The sequence below is a fragment of the Eubalaena glacialis genome, chromosome 13, assembly GCF_028564815.1.
Source record: "Eubalaena glacialis isolate mEubGla1 chromosome 13, mEubGla1.1.hap2.+ XY, whole genome shotgun sequence".
NCBI lineage: Eukaryota > Metazoa > Chordata > Mammalia > Artiodactyla > Balaenidae > Eubalaena > Eubalaena glacialis.
Genome location: NC_083728.1, coordinates 64,929,987 through 64,956,306, shown reverse-complemented (window position 1 = coordinate 64,956,306; position 26,320 = coordinate 64,929,987). Strand labels below are relative to the sequence as shown.

General features: G+C 46.1%; 1 protein-coding gene across 11 annotated transcripts in view; it reads right to left on the bottom strand.

Annotated features, from left to right (window-relative positions):
• Positions 1 to 26,320, bottom strand: part of CLEC16A (C-type lectin domain containing 16A) — a 207,838-nt gene that overhangs the window by 179,028 nt on the left and 2,490 nt on the right. For 8 of the 11 annotated variants that reach the window (XM_061209908.1, XM_061209910.1, XM_061209914.1 and 5 more), the window contains exons 2-5: positions 16,569 to 16,697; positions 12,155 to 12,288; positions 3,326 to 3,474; positions 455 to 560 (exon numbers count right to left, since the gene is read on the bottom strand). In XM_061209908.1, coding sequence (XP_061065891.1) covers positions 455 to 560; positions 3,326 to 3,474; positions 12,155 to 12,288; positions 16,569 to 16,697 — 518 coding nt within the window. Of the gene's footprint in view, positions 1 to 454; positions 561 to 3,325; positions 3,475 to 10,077; positions 10,228 to 12,154; positions 12,289 to 16,568; positions 16,698 to 17,398; positions 17,460 to 26,320 lie in introns of those variants that run through there. The other 3 variants (XM_061209912.1, XM_061209915.1, XM_061209918.1) reach the window with 3 other exon arrangements.

Sequence of the window (26,320 nt, the reverse complement as noted above, 5' to 3'; positions counted from 1 at the left end):
CAATACTGCCCCCTGCTGTTTGCGACAAGAAATGCTCTCATACATTATTTAAAGATAACATACCCCCTGGCTATACTGAAGTATATTTTACAGGCCAAAGGCAAGAATTTAACTCTCACGTTTCAAAGACAGCTTTGCCTTACCTAATTATCACATGGCCGCTCCGAGTCCCACATGTGCCTCTTTTAGGACATGCATGACTTCTGTGTATCAGCAACGAGTAGGCCTTTAACATGCAGAACTAAGTGTGCATAGAGAAGGTGGTGGCACACAAATTTATGTAAGGGGGTAGCTAACTGTTCAATGATGACAACCTTTCATGAGACAGGCAGCCCCAGCTACAATAAATGAGCTCTCTGTTACCACCAGAGAATTGTTTGTACGGACTCAGGAGAGCCAGCACTAGCGGTCAAGTTAGAAACCCCATGAGGCATGAGCTCAGAAGGAACCTTACCTTTGTAGACGTTTAAAGTTATGGTTCTTACAGCAATTCTAACCATACTTTCGGGGTGATTGAAAAATTTGATGGCTTCTGTGTACAGGGCGAAGTCATTAGTGTGCTAAAACACAAGAAGTACCGAAAATGAGTTACAGACCCATAAGACAGGCTGGCCCCTACCCCAGCTTTCTGAATCCTATCAGAGACTTCAGTAAAAGACCAAAAAAAAAAAAAAAAAGGTACCCACGTGAACCTTAAGCCAGTGGTTCATTCCCAATGGGGAATGTGGGGAGGGTTGGGAAGGTGAGACCGTGGAAGAAACAGAAGCGGGTCTAGGAAATGCCAGGCCTGGGTTCATGACCTTTCCTACCACTTCTTAGCTGTGTGATGTAATATTTCTAAGCCTCCGATTCTTCATCTATAAAATGAGGATAATAATTCCCACTTCATGGTTGCTGGGATTAAATGAGATTATTTCAGGTACAGTGATTACCCTGGCACCTGATACCTAACGAGCACTCGGTAGTAATGCTAGTTGTTACTATTAGATGCCGCTTCTACTAATAAGAGGCAAATGCAAAGTCTGACTACATTCAGAACCTATAATATATATTTCCCTATTTGGAAACACTAAAAGTGTAAACATTATCATGGAAAAGGAGGGTCTCGGGAATCTTCTGCCATTAAAAAGGGGTCATCAGAACAGATCAAAACAGTTCAGAACCAAAGAACTCCACTGATGGAGCCCTAAGGAAAAGGCACACAGGATCCGGGCTACAGCACGCTGTGGCGCACTCTGCTGCCCTCTTCTGGCCAGTTTTCCACATGGCTCCGGATCAGACTGGAGGGCACCCCCAGGCAGTGAGGGGCGGGGAAGAGGGAACCCATGACCTTCAGCGAGGTGACACCTGTCTAATGAAGGCAACACCACTTTGAGCACTAGAAGCAGATGTGCACGTAACAGGTGGTAGCTACTGCACTGGTCCACAGAAAAGGAAACTAAGTCCAGCTCAAAAATCAGCCTCCTACCACTCCTCTGAGGATCAGCAGGATACTCTTCCAGAAGCATCACTCGGGCCCCAGAATCCCTACATTCTGCCCTCCCCACCAGGTGCACAGAAGCCCAGCTGCACCCGAGTGGGGGAAGAATGGGGCTCCCTCTCTGGTCTGAACTTTGCAGGTGGGTTTTCTTCCGCCTGGGAGAGCCTCTGGGAGAACGCGAACCGCACCCCTCTGGTCTCTGGGCACATTTAGTGAGCACCAACTGTGGGCCAGGCACTGGGCCGCACAATGTCCATCTTCCAAAGTGCCCCACACTTTGTGACTGGCAGCTAGTACTTCTCCCCTTTGAGGCCAGCTCTTGCCACTACAAATCTAGACAAAGAAAGTCAAGGTGCAGGCTGCTGTTGCCACATCCCATGGAGACAGCTAGATGAATTTTGCCCAAACTCAGAGGAAATGTTTGGGACTATGGTCTGACTTACAATACAGGCTGTGCAGCACGTGTGACCACCGATCAGAAGATATCTGCCATGCAGACAGCACGTGGCCTCCAAGACGGCCCAATGACCCTCTCCTCCTGAAGTCACAACTTGTGCGTCCTCTCACGCTAAGTCAGGGCTGGCCTGTGTGGCCTAAAGAATACAGTGGAAGGGATGGCATGTGGCTTCCGAGGCCGAGTCCTGAAAGGCATTACCGTTTGCCTTGGTTTCTTAGGATCGTTTGTTCTACGGGAAGCCAGCTGCCGTGCTGTGAGGACACTCAAGTGGACCCTGGAGGAGCCTGTGTAACCAAGGCCTGCCACCAATGGCCAGCACCGAATGGTCAGCCATGTGAGCAAGCCACCTTGGAAGCAGATCCCCCAACCCTAACCCAGCCTTCAGATGACTGCAGCCTCGTGAGAGACTGAGCCAGAACTGCCCTGCCAGCCTGCTCCCCAATGTCAGACACACTGTGAGAGAAATGTGACAGAATTCTGACCTGCAAGACAGGAAAGGAAGTCTGCTGGGAGGCTTCTGAGAAAGAAGTTTTTTGGAAAGTTAGAAGGGGGCACAAGAAGGGATGTGATCTCATCAGGCTTTTTGGCAGTGGCATGTAAGTATGTGATGTTTGGAGCTCCTGCAGCCATCCTGAGACCATGAGGGGTTGAGCCTCAAGACAGATGCCAACTGTATGGTCAGCAGAGTAGGAAGATGGAAAAGCTTGGGTCACTGATGAAGTGGTCAAGCCACAGGATGAGCCAGCCCCAGGACAGCCAGCATCTGTACCTTTTGGAATGTGAGATAAATTGACCTGATTGTTCAAGCTCCTCTTCATTGTGAGAACAACGGCTATTTATTTATTTAAATTGTTAGTGATTCTCTCAAGGAATACCAGGGATTTTAGCTTATAAGGAATGGCAATGGCTACAGTTTTAGGGAGCCAGGTACATACTAGTTGCTTTGAAGACATCAGCTCATTTAATTCAACCCCTGGAAAACCCTCCAAGGTAGAAACTATCATCCCCATTTCTCAGACGAGGAAACTGAGGCTCAGAGGACTGGGATTTCTCTAAGGTCACACAGCAGGGAAGTGGCAAAGCTGGGCCTGACTGGAGTTCCTGTTTTGCCAACAGAGGAACACGACCCCAAGTTAATTTCTGGGCACTTCTCCCTACCAAGAGTATCATGCTCTCAGGTAGTGCAAATTGCATTTTACATTAAAAACGGAAAAGGTAGCTTGTTAAATAAAAAAAAATTTAAAGCATGCCAAGGTCAAACAGTGTTGCTATGAAAATGAGGAAACAGTGAATGCATAAGTGCTTTGTAAACAGAGGTCACCCAGACCAAAGGGGCTGCTCTGATTGGCTAGCTTTCCACCCAAATGTGCCCCTCTGTAATTACTTACCTCATTGTAAAAGAAATGGACCGTGTGGTTGTTGAGTTTTAATGAAAGCGTTTTCAGGAACGATATATAATATGCCATAATCTCCTCATCAGAAAAGTCAAACTTATGGACAATGATAGAATTTACATAGTTATTAGAGAGCAAATAATCTAGAGGGAGGAAAAAAAAAAACACAAAAGAAAACAGGTTAGTTAATTCATGCTGGAGGAAAGGCAAGCAGAGAAAGTCCAGGAACAAGCAGATGACCATGAGAATGTATCAGTACTTGAACCAGTCAAGCTAATAGGGAGCAGCTTAACCTTTAACCAGCAAAGAAATCAGCCACTATGTGTAGTCACTAGAAAGTTCAAGAGCAATGCCAGAGAAAAGCCGGGTCACCCTGCCTCCCACACCACAGAAAAGAACACTTGAGCATTTTCTTTCGTTGTTGGCAAAGTTCAACAAGAGAGCCGGGGAGTGGGGCAGACGAGCTGGTATTTGGGTATTTTCACAAACCACCCACGGATGAGGGTAAGCTGCACTGTATCTTATAAAAGCTGGCCCCATTTTGCCATCAAAAGTCACACTGTCACCCTCGAATGCCATAAAGGGCTCCGCGTGGTTTTTTCCTTCCTATAAGGCAACATGATTTCATAAAGGCCACTTGAGGCTGAACCTCCACTACCTGCCCAGCACCAGGCTCACTGCTTTACATTATCATTCACCGTCATGATGATGCTGCAGAGTGGGCCTTGTTTTCCTCGTTTTGCAGATGAGTAAAAACTAAGGCTAATTAACCTTCCCGAGGACACAGAGACAGTAAGTCAGATATGGAATTCAAACTCAGGTCCGATGTCCTGTGTTAATACCATGCACTAATGGGGGCCAAGGATGAAAACTGGATGACGAGGCCCTGTGGGCACTGGAGCCACAGGAGAGCAGCCACCCCTGCTAAGCTCCCAGGGCCCAGCCCCTGCAGAAGTGCAGGCCCAGCGTGGTGAGAGCTTCCGACTGTGCAGAGGAAGCTGGAAAACACAGATCATAATGCTGTGTCTTGGATGTTGAAATGTCAGCCACTAGATCAACTCGTTCTGAAAGCTGTGCTGGCCAGTGAAAATGGGTCTACAGACCCACTGTGACCCATGGGCCCACTGTCTGCGATCCTGGCCTTGGGCCCTGGCCAGACACATTATCCTCTGAGTCCTTACCAGCTACCCTGCGAAGCCAGTGCTGCCATGCCCACTGTCTGCCTTTCGGGCTGCCAGCCTGTGGGCTCTGTACCATCCCAGCTGCCTCCCCACAGATGGGGAAAGGCAGGACATGACCCACACCTGTACCACGGGCAGACGCGGTGAGGCAGGGGAGCAGGGTGGGGCAGAGCCTTGCTTCTCAAAGTCTGGTCGTGGGACCGGCAGCACAGGAGCTTGTCAGATGTGTGGAGGCTTGGGCCCCAGCCCTGACCTCCCACTCAGATCTCTGGGAGGGCCCACCACTCCGTGTGTTAAGAAGCCCTGCAGGGCTTCCTGTCACGCTCATATCTCAGAGGCACTGGGTTCAAAGGTAAACTTGGACCCACACTGCCTCTGCCACTTCCTAGCTGGGTGACCTTGGGCAAGACGCTTACCTGCCCCACTCCCCAGCTTCCCTGTCTGAAAACAGGAATAAGAAGACCTTCCTGGGAGGGCGTTGTGAGGACTAAAGGAGATAATGCGCAAAAAGCACTGAGGACAGTGAGGAGCACAGAGGGAGCACCCGATCCCATGAGCTGCCACCCTGCATCTTCTCACTAAAGCTTGGAGATTCCTAACCTCCACCGCCAGTCCTCCGGTCACCGTGACTGTTGTTCTTGGGGGGAACAGAAATAAACCAGTAAGTTTTATTTGGTGCCAAAGAGGTACCTAACTTAGGCCAATCACAGTATACTGAAAAGGCTAGAATCACCAAACACAACACAAAGAGCCATCCAGGAGCACGGGGCATGAGAGGGGCCGCAGCATGGTCCTCAGAACACAGTCTCAGAGCAGGCTTTGCAGGTAGGACGTCATGTCTGTAGTTTTCAAAATCTCCTAATTATAACAATTCCTGAGGTCAGTCTTGGGGCCCACATTAAGAGAGGAGGCAGTAGATCTGAAGTGGGGTCCTAAGAATTTTAATATGTTTAAAAATGAGGTTACACGTACTATACAAAATCTATGGGATGCAGCAAAAGCAGTCCTAAGAAGGAAGTTCATAGCGATACAGCCCTTCCTCAAAAAACAAGAAAAATCTCAAAAAAAACCCAACAAACCAACGTAACCTACCACCTAAAAGAAAAAGAAGAAAAAACAAAACCTAAAGTCAGCAGAAGGAAGGAAATAATAAAGATCAGAGAGGAAATAAATAAAAGAGAGATAAAGAGAACAATAGAAAAAAAATCAATAAAACCAAGAGCTAGTTTTTTGAAAGGATAAACAAAATCAACAAACCTCTGGCTAGGCTCACCAAGAAGAAAAGAGAGAGAACCCAAATAAGCAAAATAAGAAATGAAAGAAGAGAAATAACAACCGATACTGCAGAAAAACAAAAAAACATAAGAGAATACTGTGAAGAGTTATATGCCAACAAAATGGACAACCTAGAAGAAATGGACAAGTTTCTAGAAACATACAACCCACCAAAACTGAATCAAGAAGAAATAGGTAATTTGAACAGACCGATCACTAGAAGTGAAATAAAATCTGTAATTAAACAAACAAACAGAAAAACAAAAAAAACTCCCTGCAAACAAAGGTCCAGGACCAGATGGCTTCACTGGGGAATTCTACCAAACATAAAAAGAAGAACTTACAGTGATCCTTCTCAAACTCTTCCGAAAGACTGTAGACAAAGGAACATTCCCAAACTCATTCTATGATGCCACCATGACCCTGATACCAAAATCAGACAAAGACACTAACAAAAAAGAAAATTACAGGCCAGTGTCTTTGATGAATATAGATGCAAAAATCCTCAACAAACCGAATCCAACAACATATAAAAAAGATCATACACCATGATCAAGTTGGATTCATCCCAGGGTCACAAGGATGGTTCAACACATGCAAATCAATCACTGTGATATACCACATCAACAAAAGAAAAGACAAAAGCCATGTAATCATCTCAATAGTTGTGGAAAAAGCGTTTGATAAAATTCAACATCTATTCATGATAAAAACTCTCACCAAAGTGGGTATAGAGGGAACATATCTCAACATAATTAAAGCCATTTATGACAAACCCACAGCCAACATGATACTCAATGGTGAAAAGCTGAAAGTCTTCCCACTAAATTCTAGAACAAGACAAGGATGCCCACTCTCACCACTTCTATTCAACATAGTATTGGAAGTCTTAGCCACAACAATCAGACAAGAAAAGGAAATAAAAGGCATCCAAATTGGAAAGGAAGAGGTAAAATTGTCATTATATGCAGATGACATGATACTCTCTATAGAAAACTGTGAAGACTCCACACAAAAACTATTAGAACTGATAAACGAACTCAGCAAGGTAGCAGGATACAAGATTAACATACAGAAATCTGTTGCATTTCTTTACACTAAAATATCAGAAGGAGAAAGTTAAAAAAAAAAAGACAATCACTTTTAAAATCATATCAAAAAAAAATAAAATACCTAGGAATAAACCTGACCAAGGAGATGAAAGACTTATACGCTGAGAACTATAAAACATTGAGAAAGGAAACTGAAGATGCTTTAAAGAAATGGAAAGATATCCCATGCTCTTGGACTGGAAGAATTAGTATTGTTGAAATGGCCATACTACCCAAAGCAATCTATAGATTTAATGTGATCCCTATCAAATCACCCACAACATCTTTCACAGAACTAAAACAAATAATCCTAAAATTTATATGGAACTACAAAAGACCCAGAATTGCCAAAGTAATCCTCAGGGGAAAGAACAAAGCTGGAGGCATAACCCTCCCAGACTTCAGACAATACTACAAAGCTACAGTAATCAAAACAGTGTGGTACTGGCACAAAAACAGACATATGGATCAATGGAACAGAATAGAGATCCCAGAAATAAACTCACACACAACTACAGTCAATTAATCTTCAACAAAGGAGGCAAGAAATACAATGGAGAAAAGACAGTCTCTTCAGCAAGTGGTGTTGAGAAAGCTGGACAGCCGCATGTAAATCAGTGAAGTTAGAACACACCCTCTCACCATATACAAAAATAAACTCAAAATGGCTTAAACACTTAAATATAAGACATGACACCATAAAACTCCTAGAAGAGATCATAGGCAAAACATTCTCTGACATAAATCGTACCAGTGTTTTCTTAGGTCAGTCTCCCAAAGCAATAGAAATAAAAGCAAAAATAAACAAATGGGACCTAACCAAACTCATAAGCTTTTGCACAGCAGAAGAAACCGTAAACAAAATGAAAAGACAATCTATGGAATGGGAGAAAATATTTGCAAACAGTGTGACCAACAAGGGCTTAATTTCCAAAATATACAAACAGCTCACACAGCTCAATATCAAAAAAACAAACAACCGAATCAAAAATTGGGCAGAAGACCTAAATAGACATTTCTCCAAAGAAGACATACAGATGGCCAACAGCCACATGAAAAGATGCTCAACGTTGCTAATTAGAGAAATGCAAATCAAAACTACAATGAGGTATCACCTCACTCCAGTCAGAATGGCAATCATCAAAAAGTCTACAAATAACAAATGCTGGAGAAGGTGTGGAGAAAAGGGAACCCTCCTACACTGTTGGTGGGAATGTATATTGGTGCCGCCACTATGGAGAACAGTATGGAGGTTCTTTAACAAACTAAAAATAGAACTAGCATATGACCCAGAAATTCCGTTCCTGGGCAGCATATATCTGGAAAAGATGAAAACTCTAATTCAAAAAGACACATGCACCCCAATGTTCACAGCAGCACTATTTACAAAAGCCAAGACATGGAAGCAACCTAAGTGTCTATCAACAGATGAACGGGTAAAGATGATGTGATATGTATATATATACACATACACACACATACACACATACACACATACACACACACACACACACACACACACACAATGGAATATTACTCAGCCATAAAAAAGAATGAAATACTGCCATGTGTAGCAACAAGGATGGACCTAGAGATTTTCATACTAAGTGAATTAAGTCACACAGAGAAAGACAAATATCCTATGATATCACTTATATGTGGAATCTAAAAAAATGATACAAATGAACTTATTTACAAAATAGAAACAGACTCACAGACATAGAAAACAAACTTATGGTTACCAAAGGGGAAAGGGGGGTGGGGGGAGGGATAAATTAGGAGCTTGAGATTAACAGATACACACTACTATATATAAAATAAACAACAAAGACCTACTGTATAGCACAGGGAACTATATTTAATATCTTGTAAAAAAATGAGGTTACATATATCATAAATCTAAGTGTATAGCTTGATATATGTGAAAATGTACATATATATGAATCTTAAGTACTCGTACCTGTGTGTGTGTGTGTGTGTGTGTGTGTATGTATATATATACACATATATACATATATACACGCACACATCTCACAAACCTTAGGTGTCCAGCTTGATGAATTTTTGCAAATAAATACACCACCCAGATAAGGCACAGTGCATTTCCAGCTCCCCGAAAGGTCCCTCACACCCCTGCCCCGTCAATACTCTCTTCCCAAAGACAGCCCCTAGCCTAAGTTCCAGCACCATTGACTCGCTTTGCCTGATCTTGAACTTCATATACATGGACTCATACAGGAAGCTCCCTCTGGTGTCTGGCCTCTTTCACTCATCACCACATCCCAGTTATCCATGTTGCTGCATGTGTGCTAGCAGTGCATTCCTTTTTTTCCCTTTCTGCTATATAGTATTCTGTTCTTTGAACAGTCCACAATCTACCCACCCAGAATCCACACCTGTAACAACCAGCCAGGTGATGCTGATGCCTCGAGCACTTCTTTTCATTCTGTCTTGCCAGCTGTGGTTGGCTGGGGATGAATGGGCTTGCCGGAGAAGGAATGTTAGCCCCACTGTGACTGGTTAGTGGCTGCTGGGCCACCAGGGGCACAGACGCCTATGCTGGCAGCTTGAGATGTGCAACCTCGGGCTTCTTGGCTGCACTCTTGAGGTGGAAGAGCCACACACTCCCATCCTTCCCCAGCAGGGACTTTTCCAGGGCCTCCACGACATGACTCTGTGGTCGGTGAGGCCACCATGGGGGTGGCGGAGGTGCCTCTATTAATCGACTGGGATTTTTCTACTACCCCCTCACTGTGTGGCCAGCTTTCTGTGGTATCCTTTTATAATAAACCCAGGAGTCTATAAGTAATCTCAGGCTCTCATGCCTTCTGTCACTTAGGTCACCAAACCCAACAGGCAACAGGTGCACTCGTGAAATGGCTGCTTGTAATAATGAAAATACGGAAACCACCTAAACGCCCATGGTCACATTAAATAAGTTATGGCCCAGCAAGATGCAGCTCTTAAACCAAACAAGGTAGGGATGCATGAACGGACAATATGAAAAATCTAAGATACGCTAGTAAGTTGGGAAAAATAAAACAAACAGCAAAATGGTATGTGTCCACTGAACTCTTAGGGTGAGATTCTATAGAACTTTTGCTTCCTACAGTTTTGTAATGTTTGATTTTTGTTGTTGTTTTATAATGAGGACATTTTCTCTCTATAATTAGAAAATAAAAATAAAAGCAAAACTCACCCATCCTTCTCACCCCCATACATCCAAGTTCTGTAAAATGGGAGTAATTTCTGCTGCTTTGGCAGGGCTTATGAAAGCACTCTGATGAATTCCCTGTAAGGCCAGCAGCATCTGCCTGGGTTTTCTTATAGCACAGCACCCTTTTTAGTCCTAGTACAAGAAAGGCCACGTGATCCAGAAAGCCCAGAATTTTCAACCCCCTCTTCAATCCAGTAGCCCTGGGGTTAGCTGGGTTATCAGAGACATAAATCATACCAGTGTTTTCTTAGGTCAGTTTGGGGGAATGCTGGATTTCATGATGTCCAACTCTAACTGGACATTTCCACCTGCCAGACCCCATACTACACTCTGCACACCCACTGTCACACTCAATCCTCAAACCACTCTTATCACCAGGTACTAGCATTCTCTCTACTTCACAAATGCAGAAATTGCAGCTTGGAGAGTTCACTCCCCAGAATACACGTGGTGTGTATGTGGCAGAACCAGGCCTCGGACCTGCTTGGGTCTGCGTCCATGGCCCGTACCACCGAGCTGGGTCTTCCCCTCTCGGAGTTTTCAGAAACCACACGCAATTGATATCCAGGGTAACAAAAGCTGTTGGGAAACCACTCAGGGAGACTGAGTCAACTCACATTTGGCAACTCACAGACATGGGGAAGCGTAAGGAGAGTCTCCTGGGACAGCAGCACCATCTAATGGCCATCAGTCAGCAGCTCTTTCCTATCCCTCCCTCCTCCCTCCTCAGGAGGAATGCCACCATCTCTACCTCTCTCCACCCATCAGAAATTTTTTAAACCTGTCGTGGGCACCTAGAGCCTGCCTGTGGCATAGACATTCTATCACTTGTCTTCTCTTCCCTGCTTCCTGCAGGCAGGGCCTGGGGCTTGGTGCAGTCATCTTGAAATAATAAAGCTCCTGTTCAAGCCCGGAGGATTAGGAGCTAAACCAGGGTTTCTAACCCTTGGCACTGTTGACATTTTGGGCTAACTAATCCTTTATTGTGGGGGGCTGTCCTGTGTGTTGTGGGATGTTTAACAGCATCCCTGGTCTCTACCCACTAGATGCCAGTAGCGCCCGCCCCCCAGGAATGTCTCCAGACACTGACAAATGTCCACTGGGAGCACAGTCACCCCCAGTTGAGGACCACTGAGCTAGCTCACCTGGGCTGAAACCCCTTCTCAACTCCTACCTTGCTAGAGCTGTCACCTGGGGCCAGTGACTCAAACTCTCTAGGTGTTAAATGAGGGCACTGACAGCACCTGCCTCGCAGGTTGGTTGTTTCAGACGAAGAGCCCGGGGCTCATCGAGGGCCAGGAAGAGGCTCTGAGTCACACCCTCGTCAGTCGGGCAGTGGGACTGAAGCAGGCAGGTCAGGGGCCAAAGCCACGCCCTTGCATGCTCCTTGGCCATGTTCCTCCTCACCTTGCTGCTTCCATTGCTTATTCTGTTGGCCTATTATTCAGCGACCCAAGCTCTTTAATAACAGGTTATAAAGAAGAAATGCAAACACTCCCAGAACGACAGCAGAGGGGAGCCCTCTCTTAGCTCTTCACAGCACCCTACCACGCAGGGGAAAAAAATGGCATTAGGGAGTGAACTGTGTTCCCCCAAAATTCATATGTTGAAATCCTAACCCTCACCATGACTGTATTTGGAGATGCAGCCTTTCAGGAGGTAATTAAGGCTAAATGAGGTCATAGGGTGGGGCCCTGATCCGGGAAGACTGGTGTCCTTCTAAGAAAAGGAAGAGACACCGGAACTCTCCCTCTCTCCACATGCACAGAGGAAAGAACACGTGAGGACACAAAGAGAATGTGGCCATTTACAAACCAGGAAGAGAGGCCTCACCCAAAACCCTGACGGCACCATGATCTTGGACTTCCAGCCTGCAGAACTGTGAGAAAATAAATTTCTGTCGTCTAAGCTGCCCAGCCTGGGGTATTTTGCTATGGCAGCCCAAGCACACCAAGACACACAGTAAGCACAGACATTCAAACAGCAACATGAACGCCACAGCAAACAACACGCAGCTGGCACTCAGAGGTGCGGAGGCAAGTGTCAGGACTGTCCTTACAAAGTGAGGTCTCGTGACTGATATTCTCAAAGAGGATGTTCAAGGTCTGCAACAGCTGAACGCATACGTAGCGGCCTGACTTCTGCCGCAGGATGTTCAAGAAGAAGACGAACATGTTCTTCTCCAGGAAGAAGCTGGGGAGAGAATGGGAAAGCGTCAGTGGTCTGCTTCTACACGTGGAAATGCATGTCGTCCTCTGGTTGCACGCCCAGCACATGCGTGTGCACCCCAACAAAGGCATCCGCAGAGCAGCCAGATCACACCACCCGTGTGGCCTTGGCTTCTGCAATACCCAGCTCCCACGATGCTGTGCTCCACCAAGAAAAACGCGACCTTTCAGACTCTCTTCCCGGAATGTGAGAACAGTGCTGATTCTGGGAAGCAGTGAACTCCTAGATTTCTGACAGAGTGGGAAGGATCTTTCCCGACTAAATGATTACACAGTGACCTACCTGCACTTATAAACCCAACAAGCAGCATTTTCCATCCAATGTTTTATAAGCTTAGTTTTCCTCACTAAGCCTCTTTCCTTTGCTTTCATAGCTTTGAGTGCTCACCAACAACCTGGGAACCCGAGTAATTCCCTACAAAGGGGTAAGATGATGCTGAATATTAAAAGAGTTTGGGTTTCTCAATTAACAAGTCTGTCGTTTCCACATCTAGGGTATGAGAACTGGAAGGAAAGAGAGGGTGCTGATGTGGTCATGGGACCCCAGCTGGTCCCCAAGTCTGCTTTGCCTTTCTTGTCCTGGACGGGACATTTGTCTACATGCAGCCTGGGGGCACTGACTTTGGGGGCACACATTGGCTCTTTTAGTCTTGAAATGCAGACCCCCTAATGCCTGTCTTTAAAGGAAGAAAATGACGTTTCTAGTTTGGTGTTCTCTGTATTCACGCTAAGACCAGGTAATCTCTCATCTGGGATACTCAGAACAATTCCCGGCAGTCCCGTGGGTCTGCTGGTTGACTCAGTGTTTGGTCTCCCTCTTCTCTCTGCTGTCAAGTGGCAGGAACATGGGCCTGGCACTTGCTCAGTGCTGCAGATCTTCTGTTTGAATCCATGAAAGGGTAAATGAATAAATAAATATGACCTTAAAGAGACCTCTAAATTATTTTCCAACTCTGATTCTGGGAGCCCGTGTGCCTACAAATGCCATCCACGTCGATCCCCAGAATATTTCATTCATTGGACCTATCGTGTCTTCCTTTGCGGCAGGTTGTACAAAGCACTGACTCCCAAGAATCACCCAACAAGCTCAGTGCAGCCCAAGACCGACTTGGGAACTTGTTAAAATGCTTGTACCTACATCTTGCCCAGGGGTAGATTCCGTAGGTCTAGTGTGAAAGCCAGGAGCCTGGATTTTTAAAACTCCCTAGGGTAGTAAGGGGCTCCTTGGAAAAGTGGCTAATTCTAGGGCTGGGGCAGATAAAATGCAAGATGAGCCTGGAGCACCTCAGAGTACCAGAAAGTAAGGAAGTGCTCCAAAAACCAAAAGGATGGGGCTGAGTCAAAGGGACACAGGAAGCGGCCTGAAAGAGCTCCTAGTGCCTGAAGTGGAACAATGCCAGCAAAACAATAAATAACGTAGTATTGGATTATAATCCAGAGGATAAAATAAATATCCATGAGTCCATATTGATATACATGTGCCTTGCAGATATTGTGTTTTTTTTACAAATTGAAGGTTTGTGGTGACCTTGTGTTGAGCAAGTCTATTGGCGCCATTTTCCCAACAGCATTATTTTTTAACTGAGGTATGTACATTGTTTCTCAGACGCAATGCTATTGGACACTTAACAGACGACAGTACAGTGTAAACATAACTTTTATATACATTGGGACACCAAAAAAATTCATGTAACTCGCTTTATTGCAATATTCGCCTTATGGCAGTGGCCTGGAACCAAACCTGAAAGATCTTCAAGGGATGCATATAAATAAATGATTGAATAGACAAATAAATGAGGAGAAAAGACAAATCTTCCACGAAGAAGAATTTCAAACAGTGTATGTAGATACCCCCCCTTTAAGAAGGTGGAGCTTAATTCCCACGCCCCCAACGTCCAGGTGGGCTGGACTTAGCGACTCACTTTCGAGACTACTGTAGGGGAGGGGGGAAGAGTAACTTTAAAGTAAAAAAGCCTGGCAGACACCACCTGAGCCAAGTGATCAGGTTAACCTCTCCAGGAACCATGTGGATATCAGGAACGTTGACATTCTGGGATGGGAAGGACACTTCCCCTCTGTGACACTCTTCCCCAAAATTCCCAGGCTAATTGGGAGAGAAACCCAGATTGGGGGACATCCTACAGGACAGCTGGTCAGTACTTCTCAAAACTATCAAGGTCATAAAAAACAAGAGAAGACTAAAAAACTGTCACAGACCACAGGACACTGGGGAGACGTGACAACTAAAATGACTGTGGGTGCCTGGATTGGGATCCTGGAGCAGAAAGAGGATGCTAATGGAAAAACTGGTAAATTCCAAATCAAGTCTGGAGTTGACGTAATGGTGATGTTTTAACAAATCACTCTAGTCATATAAGATATTAACAGGGAAACGGCGTGAGGGGTAAATGGGAACTTTCTGTACAATCTAAATCTAAAATTATCCCCAAACTTAAAAATGGATTAAAAACAAGTTCTCTTGGGGCCTCTGTGGGGCAGTGATTTAAGAATAACTGGGCTTCTAAGAGCTCGGTGGTTTTTCTAAGATGACAGACGGACTCGTCCATTCTAGTAAAGGTGACGCAGTTTCTAATCTTTAACCCAAGGGTCTTTTCTCATTTCCATAAACAGATACCGAGCAACCAACAAATAGTAAATTCCCCATAGGTCCTGAAAGGCAACTAGTCCCGTTTATGAGCAACACCTATTTATTACTCGTGTCTTCCCTTGGGGAACCCAGCCAGTGTCACAGGTCTGCATTTTAAACAATTTGCATTTTCCACAAGTAGCTCCGTATTAGTTAACCTCACTGACGAAAATATAGAGCTATCCAGAAAATCAGAACATCTAATAAGAAGCCAGGTTGGAAATGGAACACCTGTATTTGTTTTAAATGGGTTTTTTAAATGGCCTCAACACTTATAATTGAGATTATTTTATATAAAAATAAAATCTGTGTTTGGTGGTTGTCATAACCCCAATCCTTCTGCACTCAGACGCTGGGACAGGTCTGTTGAGGAAAGTAGTTCATGTGTTACGGCCTTTGCTTTTTAACTGTCCAATAGGGACACCTTTTTTTTTTAAAATAAATTTATTTAGTTATTTATATTTTATTTTTGGCTGCATTGGGTCTTCATTGCTGCATGCGGGCCTTCTCTAGTTGCGGGAGCGGGGGCTACTCTTTGTTGCGGTGCGTGGGCTACTCAGTGAGGTGGCTTCTCTTGTTGCGGAGCATGGGCTCTAGGTGCGCGGGCTTCAGTAGCTGTGGCACACGGGCTCAGTAGTTGTGGTGCGCGGGCTCCAGAGAGCAGGCTCAGTAGTTGTGGCGCACGGGCTTAGTTGCTCCGTGGCATGTGGCATCTTCCTGGACCAGGGCTCGAATCTGTGTCCCCTGCATTGGCAGGCGGATTCTTAACCACTGCGCCACCAGGGAAGTCCCAATAGGGACACCTTTTAAAATGATCATTTGCTAACATTTCTTGAGTGCCTAACTCTGTATCAGGCACTGGGCAGGGAACTTGCTCTCTCTCACTTAAAGATGAGCAAACTGAGGCGGGCCTGAGACTCTTCACCTAGGAAGTATGAGAGTGAGGAGAAACCCCTCCATGGGCTCTAGGTGTGAGCCGCTGCTTCTCCACTTACCAGCTGTTTGACCTTGAGCATAAAAAGGGGTGGGGATGAGGATAAGGATGGGGATAGGGATGGGGATGAAGATGCGGATGGGGATGAAGATGCGGATGGGGATGAAGATGCGGATGGGATGGGGATGAAGATGGTGATGGTCCTCTACCCTCGGGTAGTTGGGAGACTTAGAAGGATTATCTCATCAAGAGCTCAGCACTGTGGCCACCCATCAGTAAACACAATCAATGTTAGCCCTTAGTGTCTCCACCCGGGGAAGGGTCTTTTCAGTTCACTTAGAATCTAACTACCCAAGACATTTTCTCCTTCCTTTGGGGGAGATAATCAGACATTACTTGGAAAATTATCCATGATATTTTCAGATTTTTCTAGGGACACTGTTTTCCATAACTTTCCCATTTTCAGCAGGCATTTTTACAGTGTTTCAAGGACATTTTAGAGAGACAGAGAGAGAGAGAGAGAGAGAGGGAGAGAGACAGATATCTGTGCAGGACCAAATTGGCATCAAATCCTGACATCATCAGGAATGACTCATGGTACACATTTAGAAAAATATTCAAAGGAAGAAGAAGAATCAAAAAACAAAAAACTGAAAACCCTTACTCAAATACAGAGCTGTCATTCTGATCCCCCCAGATCAGAATCTCGGTGATGGATCGGATGGTCTCCACCAGCAGGTTCCTGTTCTGTTCTGTGACGGTGGTGTTTTTGGTCAAAACGTGGTACAGATACCTGAGAGAAAGGAAAAAAAAAGAGAACTAAAGGTTACCAGTTGAAATGTAAGCCAAGCTCAGTGACCATTAGCAACATTTTAGGGACAATGTGGCTGTGCTTTTTACAGACACAGTTGTTAGCACAATTCCCATTCAGAGGAGACATAACTCACCACCTGAGAAAAATGGCAGACAATGCTTCAAAGTGTTAAATAACCAGGGACACACCAACCCAAACTGAGGCAAGACTGTCAAGCTTTTGAAGACAGCCATCCTCAAACTCCAGTGTGTGCAAGAGAATGACGTGGAGAGCTAGACAAAGCGGGGCCACAGAGCCCACCAGAGACTCAGATTTAGCGGCACTGAAGGAAGACCAGGCATCGGCCTTTTTCACTCTCCTGGGTGATTCTGACGCTGACGGAGCAAGTGGAGACACACGGTTCAGTGCCAAAAGCCTAAGACCCGCTGCCTGGCTGATGCAGAGATCAGACGTGGAGTCACACAGCAGGGAGGGTGGTCCCAGAGCCAGTGGCTGGGGCACAAATCAGGTGCCGTCATGATCACCCTTGGAATGCCCTTAATCCCCCATGAAGCACAGAACTGATGGCTCAGATGAAGTAGGTGGCTTGCAGTTCAAGGGCACAGCTCTTATTTGCTGTGAACAGAGTAAAGTGAAGTGGGTTTGAGAGGCGATGGCCACGTATTCAATACTTCACCCACCTGAATGTGCAGGGACAGGCGGGCCCGGTCTAGTCCTCGAGGCCCTCTGCCGCTGGTGAGGGCAAGCCAAAGCATCGCAGAGGCCACTCCTGAGCAGTGCGGGGACCAGCAGCCTGGCGATGCCCCGGGGGCGCCACCTGGCACGGTTTTAAGAGAGTGTCTCCAGGGCCGGCAGACTGAGGCCACTTCAGCTGTCACGGCTTGGGAAGGAAAAGGGGACAGCAAGAGGGAGCGACTCAGGAAGAGTCACTTCCCGACTTCTTTTCTGGCCACCTTCAGTTTGGGGATGGGGGACTGGCAAGAGAAAGGCCGGGAAAGACTGGATAGGTCATACCATTGAAGATCTCTAAAAATGGGTAGGATGTAAAGAGGTAGAATCTTGCAAATGGAACCACAGGAGCCATCTGCTGCTTTAGGGGGTTTTAGTTATTAGTGCTTGTGCTGTTTGCCTAAAGACATACTATAATCAGTTTTTTTAATCATTTAGTTAATCTAATTAATTAAAACTACATGCAATAACTAGCATAGCTCTCCCAAAACAGAACTCTCCAGCACCTGTGCCCAAATCCACCGGCAGGGCCGTGTGTGTGGGGGTGAGGCCAGTGGTCCCCTGTGATTAGGTGACTCCACAGCACTGACCCACCCTGGGATGAATCCAGGGGACCCACTCATGAATCTATGGCTCCATCTTGCCTCGAGTGCCTCTTCCCCAAAAGGTTCAAAGAGCAGAGTTTTTCAAATTGTGGTTCACGGGCCTCCTGCATCAGAATCACCTGCTTAAGTTGCAGATCCTGGCTTCCGAGCCCAGACTCCCAGAATCTGAGCCCTGGGTGCAGGGCCCCAAATCTGCATTTTGAAGGAGCTCCCACTCACGCCATGGCCGTCAGTGACACTGCCCGTGCAGTGCACAGTGCGCCCCCCACCTGCTGTGACAGGCGTTGTTGGCAACATGGGGAGAGGCGGATGCTCCCCACTCTGGTGTTTCCTTCTGCATAGAGGACAACATGCATTAGCACCTCACTGTCACACTCCTGGCCCAGGAGGCAGCAGCCTGGGTAAGTGGGTCTGCTCTGAAGACCCCCAATAGGGATAGGAGAGGTTAAAATCTTGACGATCAGCCCTGACTTCTATTCACTGTGCTTTCTGCCTGGAATACCCCTGCTGCCCTGACCAACCAGCAAACTCTTACTCATATGTCAAAACCCAGCTCAGGCATCTCTTGGTGAAGCCTTCTCTCTGGCACCTCTGTACCCATATGCATTTGCTGCTGCACAGACCACCCTGATTGGCAATGATCTGTCTCCTTTACTAGACCTGAGCTCCTCAAGGTCAGGAACATCATCTTATTGATCTTGGTGACCCCAAAAGACTCCAGAATGTCTGGAACACAGTAGGTGCTCAGTAAATGCTGAATGGGGGAAGGGTGGGGGACCATCTGCATGAATATAAGGTAGATCAGAGCATACAAGACCAAACATAGTCAAGGAGCCAAACGCCAAATACAGCAAGTAGTGGAACAGAGCGGTAGTGAAGAGTTCAAATATTTGGAGTCCAACAGACAGACCTGGGCTTGATTCCTGGCCCTGTCACTTCCTATGAGTGGCCTTGGACAAGGCACTTAATCTCTCTGGGCCTCAGCTTCTACAACCATCAAGGCCTCCTTGCTGGATTGTTCCAGAGATTTGATGTGATAGCACATAGAAAGAGCTGAGCATGGTGCCTGGCACACAGTAAGTGCTCAACAGATGCAGGGCTAGCTGCTACTACTATTATTATAAGGTGGTCGTTATGAGGGGGGCTGTTATTAAAATCATTATTAAATTATACAAAGAATATTCCAAGAACGTAGGAAGGAGAGATCAGGCTGGATCCAAACAGTCATGAAAAGAGGACTTCACTGCAGGAGTTACGGGAAGGTCCAGAGAAACCAGAGCAGGAAGTGGAACGTTTGGTATTAGCTGGGTGATGTCAAGCAAATTACTTAATCTCTGTACCTCAGTTATCTCACATGTAAAATGGGAGCGGCAATAGCACCTAAATACTTTAGTACCTACCTATCATGGTGTCATTAGGAACAAACAAGTAAAAAGGTAGATAACTAACCTGGCAGTTCCCACGGATGATACAAGTGCCAGCTATTACTGTTGTTATCATTGCCTTCACTAAATAACCCCTCAAAAAAATTCTAGTAACTATGAGGAGGGCCTTACAGACAAACCCAGGGGAAGGGCAGGGTGTTAAGTCTTGAAAAGACGATTCTAGGCACCCCCACGTGCGGTGCATGGCCTACATGCCTGGCCCTGTGTGCGGGTCTTCCTGTGACCCTCATACTCGCAGTAACCTGGGGCCGCTCACATCACTAGCACGGCACAGGCCAGGACAGGAACTGAGGGACGCTCGGCAGCTCATCTGCAGCCAAAGGGCAGAGGCTGGCTCAGAGGGCTCCAGCCAATCCCCCTCCTCGGCAGGGCTTGCTGCGCTCTGCCTTTCTCAGTGGCGCCATCTGCTGGCACGTGGTGATGCCGCGCCGGGGTTTCACCGCATGACCACGCATGAAGTTGGGTGCCTTTTCACATGTTCAGAACCATTTAAATATCTACTTTTGTGAGGTGCCTGTGCAAGTTTTTTGCCCATTTTTCCTAGGTAGCGAACCTTTTTTCTTATTAATTTGGTGGAGTTTATGCATTCTGAATACAAATCCTTTACTGGATATACCTATGGCAAACATTTTCTCTGAATGTGGCTTGCCTTTTCACTCTCTTTACAGTGGTCTTTTGATGAGCAAAAGTTCCTAATTTTAATGCGGCCCAGTTTATCAATCTTTCCCTTGGATAGTGATTTTTGTATCAACCTTAAGACATCCTTACCTACCCCAAGGTCATGAAGAAATGCTGTTTTCTTCTTTTCAAAAGTTACTATTTTACCTTTCACATTTTGACTTAGAGTACATTTGAAACTCATTTTTGTGTATGGTGTAAGATACTGGCCAAAATTCATTTTTTCCATATGGCTATCTAGTTGATTCAGCATCATTTACTGAAAAGGTCCTCATTTCTCCAAAGCACACTGATGTCACCATTGCCATTAATCAGGTGACCACGCATGGGACTCTTTCTGGATGCTCTAGTTCCACTGATCTATTTGTTTACCTTTGTGCCAACACCATGCTGTCTGATCACTGCAGCTTTATAATAAATCTTGCAATGTGATAATGTAAGTCTTCCAACTTCTTTCCTTCTGGTTTTTTTTTTTTTTTTTTAATTATATTGGCTATTCTTGGCCCTTTGAATTTCCACATAAATTTAAAAATCACCTTCTCAATTTCCACAAAAATACCTGCTAAGATTTCCTTTAAGACTGCCCTAAATCTATAGCTAAATATGGATAGAACTGACATCTTTTGGAGAGTGTAACACAATGACATTTACATTTCCTTCAAGGTTTGCTGGATAGGGGACTTGCACATCTTTTGTGAGATTTATTCCTAGGTATTTGATGGGTTTTTTGATGCTGTTGTAAATGGGAGTGTTTTAAACTACTCGTTTTCTAAATGTTTGTTGTTGGTAGATGGAAACACCCGCTAGATCTCAAGCTCTGAATTCCCACCGCACTGGCCCATCTTTTCGCCCTCACGATGCCCTAGCACACTGTTTTTGGTAATCTTTTTGGAAGAGACCCTCGATATATGTTTGCTTAAATGTAGTGGGGGGAAAAAAGAAAGAAAGCTGAATGGATTAAAGATTAATATTTTAATGCTGCGTCTAACTCCAGGGCTTTGGAAGATCAAGTAATTCAACTACCTCAGAGATACTAATATAGTTTAATAACTTTTTGGTTTTAAATGTAGCACTCATTTTAGAAAGGTTGGAAACCTCAACAACAACAAAAAAGAGAAATGGCAATTGTCAATCATGCCACTGCCCAGAGATGACCACCGCTGGAGTTGCAATCTATTTCCTTGGGTCTTTTTCTTTGCTATGGATATTATTGGAGTTGAGCTCATGCTGTATGTCCATTACCATGCCCACCTTTTTTCCCACCTCTGGCTAAAATAAAAGCATTTTTGTTATTGGCAACTGTTGTCAAGCATCAGTAGTGACTACGTAGTACACCACTGAAAGGACGGCACAGCAGTTCCTGGGCATTAGATTCCTAATTGTTCAGATGATTAACAAGGTTACAACAGCCATCTCTATGTGCAAGGCTGTGTTCCCTATCTAGATAAGATTCCAAGGACAGTGACAGATTTTTCTCTTACAATGATGATAACTGTTACAACGATAACATTTTCTCTCAAACTCTATGTGTGTACATTTTTACCATCATCATCATAAAAACAGTTGCAGCCTCCTGGGCTTCCCTGGTGGTGTAGTGGTTGGGTGCCCATCTGCCAATGCAGGGGACATGGGTTCAAGCCCTGGTCTGGGAAGATCCCACATGCCGCGGAGCAACTAAGCCTGTGCGCCACAACTACTAAGCCTGTGCTCTAGAGCCCACAAGCCTAGAGCCCATGCTCCACAACAAAGAGAGGTCACTGCAATGAGAAGCCCGCGCACCACAGCGAAGAGTGGCCCCAGCTTGTTGCAACTAGAGAAAGCCTGCGTGTAGCAATGAAAACCCAACGCAGCCAAAAATAAATTAATTAATTTAAAAAAATAAATAAATAAAAATAAAAACAGTTGCAGTCTCCTATTGCCAGGCCCTGTTCTGAATGCTTCAGATGTGTTCACTCATTAAACCCTTACAACAATCCTGCAGGGCTGATGATCTGGGGAGCGGAGGCTCTGGGAGGCTAGGACCTGCCCAGAGTCCCAACACAAGGACAGGGCACCCAGGCAGTAATCCCTTGCTTGTAACCATTATAGTATAGAAGATGCAAACAATGAGTTACACACTTTTATTAGCCAAGCATTTCCATGAAGTTATGAATGCCTAGCACACAAGACAACCAAATAAACAAACTGAAAAGGCATGACAACACGTATCAGATCTCAAGATAAGTGCTTATCACTGACCCTTATTCCACTTCATTGGAAAAGAGCCGGCATTATCGTATCTCCAGAGGAAGTTCTGCAGAATGTAGAACCCCAATTTCAGACTCTTGCACAAGAGCAAACTTTACTTTGAGAGACAAGCTCAGGAGTTTGAAACGCCTGGAGAAGAAAAACTGCAGCCTGTTACCAACGTGCAACCAACACATTAGAGGCTCATCACCAAGGACTATGGGCTGTAAACAAATCCCTCCTCCACAGACTCTGCTTTCTCAAGACACTCACTGATTTCACAAGTTAAACCATTACAGTTAATAATAATTATGTCCACTTCAGAGACAGACATACTAAATTCAAATTCATACAAGTTTTATGACTTGTATCATGCCTCTTAGGATGCTCCCATTGGAAGATACTGAAACATGCGCAAGCTAGGGTGTGAGGAAGGAGAGGGCCTAGGGGGGCTGGAAACCCACTCCCCCAAAGCACACCCCCCAAATAACAATGTCTGGGGTGAGGGGACACGGAGCCTGTGTCTGTGTGGCCTCCTCAGCACCAGGGCAGACACCTCCCAGAGGGTCCTACTCTGAGTCCTGAAAACCCCCATTTGGTCAGGATCCAGCCCTCTGGCCAGCAGGACAAGGAGAAGCTCCAGGCAGGGTGGAATTGGACTAGAAGACTAGCAGAAGGTGTTAAAGGCGGTGCTTCTCCTGATGAATCACCCCTGAAAGATGTCAAACTGGGCCAGCGGGTGAGGCCGGGACTGAGATGCTGAGATGCCGGGGAGCCGGCAATCACGGCGAGAATGTAGCAGGGCTTTCAGCCCTAGAAAAAGTCACAGCTCTGGCACAGGCGCTGTGCCCAAACTGGCAAGAGCAAACTGCTGTTAAGAAAAGTCAGGCCAGAACTCGCCTCTTTCGTTCATCCTATGATGAATTCTTGTTGATCTTTTACTGCGTGCTAGGCCCTGTACCGGCATCTGACAACTTCCACGTGAACAAGCCACCCAGGCCTCTGTCCTCACAAAGCTTATGTTCAAATTTGGGAGAAGCAAACAAACATATATTCAAGTAAGACCATTTCTGATAGCGAAAGGTCATGCCTGAGGAGCCCTGGCCAGCTTCCTGGGGATCTAACTCACAGGTGGGATAAAGCTTGATGAGCCCAGAGCACCTACCAGCTGGTCTAACTCTTTGGCGATGAGAAGACCTTATGATAACATGCTGAGTGAGACGGTGGGAGCAAGAACAGGAGAAGCTACAGATGACGGTAAAACTTCTTGTTGGCTTAAGTCACCAGGGCAATTTTTGTGAAAGAATTGTTTAGGTTTTTTTTGTTTTGTTTTGTTTTTTGTGGCCATGCCACGCAGCTTGTGGGATCTTAGTTCCCGGACCACAGATTGAACCCGGGCCACCGCAGTGAAAGTGCTGAGTCCTAACCACTGGACTGCCAGGGAATTCCCAAGAATTGGTATTTTAAGGATACAGTTAGGCATCTGGAGAGAGCACAGGTGCAGACAGGTGAGGTGTGTGCAACAGTGAGGGAGAGAAGGACCATCAACGTGAAATGGCACAAGAAACACCCCTGGGTTACTGCAGGCACTACCCTCACATACTATAAGACAGAAGCAGGCCCTGAGGGGACGCTTCTCCAATCCATTCTCCAAACTTCGGCCAGACCACAGCACACGGCTCCCCACTGTTCTCAGTCTAGTGTCCAAATTCCTCAACAGGATTTACAAGGCCCAGTGGGACCTAGGCTCTGTGACCTCTCCCGCCTCATGGCTCTGCTCTCGGGCCCTACACACCCCCTTGCCCTGTGTCTCTCTCCTGCAGGCTTCTCAAACGCTGTTTCCTCTGCCTGCAGCATCCCCCCTTCCAGCCTGCCCCCTACTGCCTGTAACAACCACTCATCCTTTATGTCTCCACGTAAATGGGTGTCTGCCTACCAAGGATGCTCCTGGCTCCCCAGCTGGGGTTAGAGGGTCTTCATCTGTGCTCCCAAGCTTAGATGGGTGGGAACAGTCTGGAGCGCTCTGATGGCCTGGGGGAACTTTAGACTTGACATAATGGATGCCTCGGACTCACTATGAGTGATACGATGAATATGATACTCTAAGAAAATGAATCTGGCGATACTGTACCCCAAGCTCTAAAACTAATCAGTGCTATCTTAGGCAAAAGTTGAATATACCAAGAGTAGGTGAACGTCTGCCTGCTGGGTATACATTCCTCTTCTCCCTAATTTTCCTACGCTGAACCATCCCTTTCTCTCATTCTCTGTCCACTAGCTTGGAAGGAGCTGATGCCACCCTGACTCCAGGGAAGGGCCACTTAGAGTACCCCATGCCCCCCTGTCACAGTGACTAGCTCAGGGGCGGGCATGAGACCCCAGGCTGGTTCAATGGTGCTCATTTCTGGACTTCTGCTGGCAATATTAAGAAAAGAAGCTCTCTTTTTCCCAGGGGTTGCTAAGCTGATAAGATGTAAGCCTGGAGCATGCTGAGAATGACACCAACCCAGAAGAAAGCAGAGACAAGAACTGGAAAGAAGCACATACAGACAGCTTCGTCTGAACACTGAGACTCAGCCGTGGCTTCGCTAGGACAGCCTGTTCAGTGGCAAGAGCCAATCAGTTCCATTTGGGGCTTAAGGCAATTCCAGCTGGGCTTCTGTCACTTAAAACCAAGAATCTTGACCCATACACAAAGGCGATTAGAATTAAGGCAACACCACAACCCAACACCAAGAAAGTTCTAGCAGTTTGTGGACTCGCAGTCCCTAGCGAAGGTGATGCTTCAGTAGCAATCAGGCAACTCCAGCAGTCAAGGTTTCTTTCTGCTTGTCAATGTCACAGCCTTGCCACTAGTCTGGGCAATAAACCACCCATGATGTGTAGCAAATGACCTCTTACTATTTCAATCTGCCTCAACTAAATCACTAACTCCATTCAGTAGACAGAGACCACAGTACACAGCTTTCCATTATTTAGCAAAAGTAAAACCCTGTCTTACAGGAAGATTCCTTTCCAGTTTGAAAGCTAGGAATGTTATGAATAATGTGGTTCAAAAAGGGTTTCCAGCTCTCCGTACTACCTTCTCAATTGTTCTGTAAATCTCAAACTGTTCTTAACAGTAAAGTCTATTTAAAAAAAAAAAAAAAAGGAAGAGGGTTCCCAGATGCTGTGTGTGCCCCCCTCCCAAAACTGTCAATTCTAAATTCGTTTAAATATCTTAATCTCTCCTCTCTACCCACACTGCCCTAGGTCAGGGCAACACTGTATTAGGAACTGTCACTTGTCACTGGTAGAGTGACCAATTAGTACTGGCTGCGCAGGACTTTCCCAGTTTTAGCACTGAAAGTCCCACGTCCTGGGAAACCCCTTAGTCCCAGGCGCCCCGCAACGGTTGGTGGCCCTCCGTATCAGAGGAAGCCCAAGCCCTGTTCTACCTCCAGCCTTGTGCCCCATAACTACCAGCCCCACCTTGACACTCCACAAACCCCAGGGCCGCCCCCACATCCCACTGCTGCACATTGTGGCTCCTGCTCGTCCTTGACAACTCTGCTCCGGCTGCCTCCCCCAGACAGCTTCCAAGAAGGGTTCCCACCGAGCCCTGAACCTACGGTGGTCCCAGCACTTGTCATACCACAGTCACTGGCTCTATGGCTATCTCCCCCACCAGCCGGCGAGCTCCCTCAGGGAATGGGCTGTTCTGTGCCCAAGCATCGGGGTGGGCACTAGCTGTTTATGGCACTCTTTCCCAAGTCGCTTTGGGGTCTTCTAAGCCCCCCTCCAACACACAAATCGCCAGGTTCTTCAGGCTACAGTATGGATTCAGCTGATCCGCCAGATCTGGGGCAGGCAGCTCTGGTTTCCAAAAAGCACCCAACAGCCGTGTGACCTAAACAATGAACCTGGGAAGTTCCCAGGA